The 9,620-nt window shown below is 47.9% G+C and overlaps 1 protein-coding gene across 1 annotated transcript; it reads left to right on the top strand.

Annotated features, from left to right (window-relative positions):
* Positions 1 to 310: 310 nt before the first annotated feature.
* CAMLG (calcium modulating ligand) lies at positions 311 to 4,735 on the top strand. Its single transcript, XM_078875311.1, has 6 exons — positions 311 to 434; positions 1,398 to 1,534; positions 1,885 to 2,114; positions 2,342 to 2,566; positions 2,779 to 2,844; positions 3,450 to 4,735. Exons 2-6 carry the CDS (start codon positions 1,399 to 1,401, stop codon positions 3,816 to 3,818), a joined length of 1,026 nt encoding a protein of 341 aa, XP_078731437.1. The 5' UTR covers positions 311 to 434; position 1,398; the 3' UTR covers positions 3,819 to 4,735.
* The last annotated feature ends 4,885 nt before the right edge of the window (positions 4,736 to 9,620 follow it).

Raw genomic sequence — 9,620 nt, forward strand, 5'->3', positions numbered from 1 at the left:
GCCTTGAACTTGATTGGGGATTTCTGACGTCACGTGCACGCCTTGGGACTGTGATGTCATCACCCAACATGATTCGTTACGTAGTTACGTCACCACAGGGGGCGGGGGGTCGTGGTGACGTCATCGCGCAATGGGATTCCGACTTGCGTGACGTCAGGCGCGTCCCTAGCGAGAACTCGTTGTTTTATGACGTCACCGCCAACATGAAGTCATCGATTTTATTTTAACTAATGAAGGAATCGATTATCTCCCAAAAGCTGCACTCCTTAACGTTGCGAATAAAAATAATCAGCTCAGTAGGAATCGATTCCAAGATTCTTCGAAGCGATTCCAAGCTGGTGTTCTTCCCACGGGAATCGACAGTTGGTGTTGGTGATCACGAATCGATTCCTGTCGTGTAAGAAGTCAACTCAGCCGGACAAGGCCCCAAGCAGGTTTGTACCTCCTGCCGATTAATTATTGCGGCTGATATCTTTCTCTCCTTGTCCATAATTGATTTGATCATCGTCGTCATCGTTATTATTACCATCACCAGCCACTGTCAGTCCACCGCCAGCAGTCAGAATTTTGAGACGTGTTGATAATTTTTAAATGCGTCTTCTTGAGCCTGTTGCTATCGCTTCGGATGTTGCCGATTGATCGTTGTTGGCCGAAACGTCGTGAGAATTGTATTATTTTTATTATTTCCCTTCTACGTGACTTTACCGAAAGAACCAAGAAGATGATCGCTGTCTGTTGATGCCGATGATTACTGTAGCCTTCGTGAAGACTGCTAGACTCCCATGTAATGATGATGCCGATGATGATGTTTGGGGCCGTCCATAAATGACGTCACGTACCTACGGGTAGGGGGGGTCAGATTTTTGTGACGAGGGAGGGGGGGAGTCAAAAATTGTCCAAAATCGCGTGACGTCATTTATGGACGGCCCCTTTACTGTAGGATGAGCGAGGAGGAGGCCGGGTTTGAGACTAATGCTCCTGATGCTGCTGCTGCTGCTATTGATGTTGCTACTTGAGGATGAGTAATACTGCGAGGCTGCTTCTGATTATAGTCATACAGATTACGCAAATTACAATCCCAAATCTGGCTGTCAGCTGGTGTTGCCGGTTGTAATTACTGGCGAAACGTCGTACTCCAATTGTAAATGTTGTGGGTTTACTCTCCAACACACCGGTGTGCTGTACTAGTAACGAATTTGCACATTCTGTTTACGTGACAAACCTTACTAATTGGCTGTGTCGGGTGGTGGCGGGTTTAACGACACATTTATGCGACCCAACCCAAAAACATTTCTATGATGGATAATGTCTGGTCGCGAAAGCCTCCTACGTGTTACACTACAATTGTGTTACTGCTTCTAAAAAAGTGGTAATGACGATGCTGATATTTATTTCAGGATGAACGAGGAGGTCGAATCTGTGAGGCTCCGTGCTGAGCGCAGGAGAAATCGACTCCTGCAGAACCCAGAGGAGAGAATGAGGAAAATCCTTGGGCATGGAGACATGAAGGCGAGAGACACTGGGAGACTGCAGGGTGAGAGATACACAGGGAGAGAGATGAGGGGTGAGAGATATACACAGGGAAATAGAATGAAATGACTGAGACATACACGGGGAGAGACGGAGACACGGAGAGACAGATCATACATGGTAAGAGAGAGACACGAAGAGAGAGTAGGGGAGGGAGATGTACACAGTTGAGTGTCACTGACTTTCTACGTCTCTGTGTCTATATCTGTCTTTCTGCATCTGTCTCTATATCTCTCTTTGTCGCTCTGTTTCTGTCTCTCCATTTCTGTCTGCGTCTCTCTCCCTTTATCTCTGCCACTATGTGTTTCTCTCTCCGTGTGCGTCTCTGTGGCTCTGTCTCTCTTCTTCCCCCAGACCCTGAGAAGGAGGGGGGGGAGGAGGGGATCAAGGGGGACGTGTCTCCACCACAGACTCTGCCAAAGATGCAGACGAAGGAGCAGAATGAGGAGAAGGGGGGGTCCCCCACCCACCCCGCCCATGCCACTGAGCATAGCACCACCCCTCGACTCAGACTCCCACGTACGCGTGGGCCAAGCAGGGCCGAACTTGGCGAGAGATCTCTGGGTGGTGGGCAAACGCCTCCGGTGAGTGCACGCACCGCACGTGCGTATACACACGTGCAGTATAAAATACGTGCATGGGCGCATGCACAAACACATTGATACGTACGAACGCACACAAAGGTGGTACTTGGCTCTAGGGCTCTCTCAAGCGGAGGCCCTTCCGACAGCTGTGGTATGAGCAAGCCATTGCAGGGCTGCCCCTTCACATCATCCCCCCCCGCCCCCTTTCCTTTGTCTCTCCTGCACAGAGCGGCCTCGAGAACTACTTTGCTCAGCTCGACCAAGTCCTGAGGGCGGAGGGATATGGTGGTGGTGGTGGAACAGCGGAGGGGTTTTTCCGGCGTCGTAAAGAGGTTGGAGGTGGCGTGGAGGAGGAGGACGAGGAAGACGAGGGGGAGGTTTTCCGTCTGCTACGTTTGCTCTGCAGTGCGATGCTGGCCCTATTCGTACGGATTTTCGTCGTCCAGTACCTGGTGAGTGAGGCGTGTCTCCCCGTTTGACTCCTCGTCCAGGATTGAACTACAAATTTAGTTACGACGTCGGAGTGATATCATGCAGGTACTAAGTGGATTCTTGCATTGCAGGATCCTGGGAGTTGGCGACAGTTTTGGAAGGGGGAGGACTTAATTCACCAGTGGATAAATCATGGCCAATGATGATGATTGTGTGTGTCTGTGTGCTACAGTCCATATTCGCTCCGTTCCTGACTCTACAAGTCGCTCTGATGGGCATTGGAAAATTCTTCCCACAGGTACAACTATTTTCACACCAATGGTATCTTTACACAGAGAAAGACACAGCGAGAGATGCACAATTTGATAGAGATATGGGGAGACAGACAGACACAGGTAGAGAGGAATAGAGAGGTGGGGGGGAGGGGGAGAGAGGCACGGCGAGAGAAAGAAGCAGAATATTTATTTATACTGGAGGAATCCGATAGGCTATAAAGCTCTTTTTCACAGATGTCCAGTAGGGCGGGTCAGAAAGTTACAACAATAAACAATACAAACACACGACACGAGTGCAATGTAGAGGAAAGGTAAACAAATCACAAACAAAAACGTGCTTTTTATTTCACCACGTAAAGCCCACTGAGCTGCAGAGAGACCTTCATATAGAGAGACACAAAGGGAGAGACTCAGAGAAATGGAGAGAGACAACCAATGAGGTTATCAGACGAAATTAGTTGTAAATGTACGGAGTTCAGATAAAAGATACCCCTCCTCGTGTCTCCCTTCTCTTCCTCATGTTTCCCTCCTCCCCGTGTCTCCCACACTCACCCCTGTGCGTCTCCCTCCTCCCCTCCCCATATCTCTCTCATCTCCATGCCTCCTGTCCGTCTTTCCCTCCACTCAGTACGAACGGAGGGTTCCCAGATGGATGCCCACGGAGCTCACTCGCATCCTCACGGGAAACTCGAGGCAGCGAAGTGTTTCCACGGGAGACTGCCCGACCACCCCCTCCGCCACCACCCCCTCCGCCACCACCCCCACCGCCACCGCATTTCCCCCGTCGGCCGCCACCGCCCTGCGTAACCTCTGGAGCCCGTCGGTTATCGGCATCGCCAGCCAGGGCAGCTCGCTCTCGGCCCTGCTCCCTCGGCTCTTGCGCTTCTACGCGCGTCTCACGGACGCCTGCGCCGACCTCGCCGTCTATTTCTTCACAATCCTGGTTTGCCACGAGGGCATGCGGGCGCTCGGCGCGGAGATGGAGCAGGAAGAGTAGGGAGGGAAACAGGGGTCGAGGAAAAGGAGGGAACAGGATGAGATGAAACAACGGCACGAGAGGGAGGTGGAGGGAGTTTCGAGTCGATTACAACTAGGGCTGCCACAGTATTTCTCACGATGCGATGTCAGATTTCGCGATATGATTCTCACGATATCTGTTTTCCATTAGTTTGTAGTATTTATTATTGTGTTGTTTTTGTGCTTTGCTGTCATTCCAGTCAAAGTTCTTCAACTGCAGTGCACACAACATCAGCCCGCCATGAGTCTTTCTATTCATTACAAACTGCAGTGCACATGCTGTCAGCTGCACAATAAATAAGCAATTACAATAACTTCTAAACCTATGACATCGGTTACTCCGGAAAACTTTTTGTAAAGCACTAATTTAATTGGCGAGAGCTATTTATTTAGAACGTGGTTAAGTGTGCTTTTCATTTTGTATATATTTTGTCAGGAAGTAAAATTTTGATTTGGAATATATTGGCCAAAATAACCACGATGTCACGATACTTTGCATAGTGGGCGATACGATTCTCGTGGTCCTTGTATCATACGGCATCATAGTATTGGCACACCACAGAAACCCTCGTCAGAAGTAGAGAATGAGAGTAGTCTAGAAGGAAACACTGAGTAGATTAGGAGGGAATGAGAGGATTACATTCGGAGAGAATGAGAAGACATATACTCGAGAATTAATAGATTAGGAGGGAATGAGTAGATTAAAGGAGTAAATTAGGGAAGCGTTTATTAGAAGTACAGAAGTAGGAAGGGGGTGATACCTTTTCCCTCTGAGACTAAGGTATGTTTTACTACAGCTATCGGTCTTGCATGCGACAAAGGAGAATGGAAATTTCCGAACGATGAACAATGGTCTGTAACGACATGATGATAATAAAGGTCATAAAAATGAAATAACGTGCTGCCCTTTGTCGATTCACTGTCATGCGATGAAACGCCAACCTCCTAGCGGAGAGCGTGGGAAAGTTGCCGAGGATCTGTGGCCATCCTTGGATGCACTAGGCACTGCTCACTGCTTTCCTCTTAGATTCTTCTAACGACTGCTCCATCAATTTCAGTGAATGGAGAGACATATTTGAAAGCGTATGATGTGTAACTTAGGGCAACGATTACGCCTATCCGTTCTGGCTATTGTGGAAGAGTAGGCCAAAAGACCCTCTAGAGCGGCTGCATTAAAGCTCCCTCTAGTGGAGGCCCTTCTGCCAGCAGGGGTGTGAGCAAGCGGTTGCAGTGCTGCGCCTTATCTCCTTTCGGCCCGCAATGCAGTTCCCACGTGCTCAGGGTAAATGCAGCACCCGGTTACAGCTTGCCCGTTATCACCATCTCAGCTGATTGCTGAATTTATCCATATCCTGCCTGACAAGTCTAAACCAAAACACAGAACTCGCATTTAGATCAAAGTCTTAAGTAGTTCCAATCCTGCCACAATGCCATTACGATAGCCGGCACACGAACCAAAGCTATCACCGCAGATGCAATGAACACTGTATTTTAATATTTAACTTTTTATTTTCCCAGGTCAGGCCCACTGAGCTATGCAGCCCTTTTTTAGAAGCGTGCTGGCCATAACTGATAGCTCAACGAAGTGGCTTATCAAGTGGAAATGTAAAGCGGCCGATGTGGTGCTCTTAGCACTTCCGATTAGCACGCTTGGCTACGCACGGTGCGAAAGAAGTTCAACACACATACAAGGGGTGACACGCTTACGACCCTAAAGGGAGGTGAACCCGCTTCCATGCCCTTGACACGATTGGTCCTCCAGCACTTATGCTGAGTCACTATCCCAGCAAACAGTGCCTTGCATAACCGAGGTCTAACCTGGCTCCCCCCCCACACCCAGAACCGTGCCTAAATGATTGAAGGCCTCCAAGGAAGGGCCATAACCTTTAACGGGCACCGCGGTGTCTCAAGACTTAGCATTGGCATCTTTTTTGTGAAGGGTGGTGTCGCGTTTTATGTCGCGACTTAATGACTCTAACATGTTTTATTGCCGTGTTATTGTGACTGGGTGACCGCGGGGTGACTGGGTGATTGTTGACCTCCTGGGTGGTCGGGTGATTGGGTGACGGGGTTACTGGTTGTTTGTTACTGAAATGACTGGATTGGTTGTGGTGTCAGCTGAATCAGGAGTGTGTGTGGAGTGGAATGTGACTCAGGGTTGTGTGAATTTGAGATGGTTAATACTTTCACCATTTATCCATATGCCCCATATTTCTCTAATCGATTCGGAGAAATTTTGCATGGGGTTCCTGTTTTGAAATGTTTGGTCAATTCCTTACCCGCTGAAATGTGTTCCAGTGGGATGAAATCAGTTTTACTACCCTGGAGAAAATACACATGACACACACACACACCTTCGATAAGCACTGTTGGCTACCTACGGTGCTAAATACGTTCCATATCCATACGTACACACCCATCGCAATCAGATTCAAAGTCTATTTACTGGGCTGCATTGCATTGGCGAAAGAAAAGTTTTTGTTGCGCAAACGTACCTGTAAAAGCCAATGTTAAGTTACCGTGCGTGCACGCGTGCGTGACGTGAAGAAGGGACTTTGTCCCACCAATAATCCCACTGTCCAGTCCCCTCGCCATATATAAACCCTGGCGACCCATGAGTCCGGAGCGAGAGAAGATCGAGGACAAAGCTTCATCTCAACTTCCAAGGTGTGTTGTGCTCCTTATCACGGGAGTTCCGTGTCGCGTGCTGCCCCACGTCTGCTCCGGTGCTCCCTGGCCTCGTCTGTCTAGTGGCGAGTCGTATGTTGTTGTTGTTTTTCTGTTGGATGTTGTTGAATGAACCCCGATGACACCCCGTGTGATACAGAATTCGGCAGGATGCGAATTTTTTGCGTTTTTATGCGGCTAATGTTGACAACATCTTTAACGTGCTCAAATAAAGATGCGCATAGCAGTTTTGCAACATCCACTGCGAGATGAGAGCCTCCTCACATCGCGCGGGGGTTGTTTGATCACACTTCACCACACTCTCCACTGTGGTGAACATGTGCAGTGTATACGTAGGAGCATAGAAAGTATAGTACAACCGATGTCGGCTACACTGCCCTTTGCTACTACACTGCCCTTTGTAGCGTATACGTAGGAGCATAGCTAGTATAGTACAACAGATGTTGGCTACACTGCCCTTTGCTACTACACTGCCCTTTGCAGCGTATACGTAGGAGCATAGATAGTATAGTACAACAGATGTTGCCTACACTGCCCTTTGCTACTACACTGCCCTTTGTAGCGTATACGTAGGAGCATAGCTAGTATAGTACAACAGATGTTGCCTACACTGCCCTTTGCTACTACACTGCCCTTTGCAGCGTATACGTAGGAGCATAGATAGTATAGTACAACAGATGTTGCCTACACTGCCCTTTGCTACTACACTGCCCTTTGCAGCGTATACGTAGGAGCATAGATAGTATAGTACAACAGATGTTGCCTACACTGCCCTTTGCTACTACACTGCCCTTTGTAGCGTATACGTAGGAGCATAGCTAGTATAGTACAACAGATGTTGCCTACACTGCCCTTTGCTACTACACTGCCCTTTGCAGCGTATACGTAGGAGCATAGCTAGTATAGTACAACAGATGTTGGCTACACTGCCCTTTGCTACTACACTGCCCTTTGTAGCGTATACGTAGGAGCATAGCTAGTATAGTACAACAGATGTTGCCTACACTGCCCTTTGCTACTACACTGCCCTTTGCAGCGTATACGTAGGAGCATAGCTAGTATAGTACAACAGATGTTGCCTACACTGCCCTTTGCTACTACACTGCCCTTTGCAGCGTATACGTAGGAGCATAGATAGTATAGTACAACAGATGTCGGCTACACTGCCCTTTGCTACTACACTGCCCTTTGTAGCGTAAACGTAGGAGCATAGATAGTATAGTACAACAGATGATGGCTACACTGCCCTTTGCTACTACACTGCCCTTTGTAGCGTATACGTAGGAGCATAGCTAGTATAGTACAACAGATGTTGGCTACACTGCCCTTTGCTACTACACTGCCCTTTGTAGCGTATACGTAGGAGCATAGCTAGTATAGTACAACAGATGTTGGCTACACTGCCCTTTGCTACTACACTGCCCTTTGTAGCGTATACGTAGGAGCATAGCTAGTATAGTACAACAGATGTTGGCTACACTGCCCTTTGCTACTACACTTCCCTTAGCAGCGTATACGTAGGAGCATAGATAGTATAGTACAACAGATGTTGGCTACACTGCCCTTTGCTACTACGCTTCCCTTAGCAGCGTATACGTAGGAGCATAGCTAGTATAGTACAACAGATGTTGGCTACACTGCCCTTTGCTACTACGCTTCCCTTAGCAGCGTATACGTAGGAGCATAGCTAGTATAGTACAACCGATGTTGGCTACACTGCCCTTTGTTACGACACTGCCCTTTGCAGCGTATACGTAGGAGCATAGATAGTATAGTACAACAGATGTTGGCTACACTGCCCTTTGCTACTACGCTTCCCTTAGCAGCGTATACGTAGGAGCATAGCTAGTATAGTACAACAGATGTTGGCTACACTGCCCTTTGCTACTACACTTCCCTTAGCAGCGTATACGTAGGTGCATAGAAAGTATAGTACAACAGATGTTGGCTACACTGCCCTTTGTTACGACACTGCCCTTTGTAGCGTATACGTATGAGCATAGATAGTATAGTACAACAGATGTTGGCTACACTGCCCTTTGCTACTACACGTCCCTTTGCAGCGTATACGTATGAGCATAGATAGTATAGTACAACAGATGTTGGATACACTGCCCTTTGCCACTACACTGCCCTTTGCAGCGTATACGTAGGAGCATAGATAGTATAGTACAACAGATGTCGGCTACACTGCCCTTTGCTACTACGCTTCCCTTAGCAGCGTATACGTATGAGCATAGAAAGTATAGTACAACAGATGTTGGCTACACTGCCCTTTGTTGTGTGGAACTTTGCATCGCTGCACGGCCGCCTTTGACAGCCTGGCGTGCGTGCTGGTCACCCATCCAAGCACGATCCACTGCCCAGGCTCAAACACCGCTGAGCTTACGAGACCTCAGAAGATCTGGGGCATGTTGCGGGTGATCAAGTTCAAGTTCATGTATTAGGTATAGCCCTGTGAGCCATTCGGCTCTTGAATCGGGTGCAACCGCAACAAACAAAAAACAAACATATGAACAAGAAAACATCTTAAAGTGACTAAGTGCAAACAGAAAATCCAAGAAAAGACAGCAAAACATTGCAGAAAAAACACCGTACACCAACGCTGTGTGCAAAAATCCCAGTGGGATGCAAGTCAAACAACAACAACAACCACAAGACAACTTAGATTAAGGCCATCAGTCTTACTCCGTACTACAACAAACAAACGTGGCCAAACCAGTAAACTTTTCGAAATCACCAAAATAAAGCAATGAAACAGTGATCATAGGAACTGTGACGGAATTTTCACAATAAACGACAAACAACATGTACTACCAAAACCCTGCATGGTGACGATGATGATGATGCCATAGAGATCCACGTATATGAGTGGCTGAAGAAGAATATTGCAACACGTCTCGGTCGTATAGACATGCAACGCCTGTCTATAAACACAAAAGCTGTAACACACCTGTTCATAAACACTGCAACACACCTGTACGCACACAACTCCTCCAACACACCTGTGAACACACCTGTGACATTCATAATATAGGTTTTTTGGGTCAGATCGCGTTATTTATAAATGTGTCGTAACCCTCCACCACCACCC

Source organism: Lampetra fluviatilis, chromosome 41 (assembly GCF_964198595.1).
Source record: "Lampetra fluviatilis chromosome 41, kcLamFluv1.1, whole genome shotgun sequence".
NCBI classification, from domain to species: Eukaryota; Metazoa; Chordata; class Hyperoartia; order Petromyzontiformes; family Petromyzontidae; genus Lampetra; species Lampetra fluviatilis.

What these genes read in the sequence shown, in the direction of transcription:
- CAMLG (XM_078875311.1), top strand. Translation starts at nt 1,399, where the DNA reads ATGAACGAGGAGGTCGAATCTGTGAGGCTCCGTGCTGAGCGCAGGAGA. An exon ending in AGACACTGGGAGACTGCAGG is followed by an intron (nt 1,535 to 1,884) that starts GTGAGAGATACA and finishes TTCTTCCCCCAG; the next exon opens with ACCCTGAGAAGGAGGGGGGG. An exon ending in TTGGAAAATTCTTCCCACAG is followed by an intron (nt 2,845 to 3,449) that starts GTACAACTATTT and finishes CCCTCCACTCAG; the next exon opens with TACGAACGGAGGGTTCCCAG.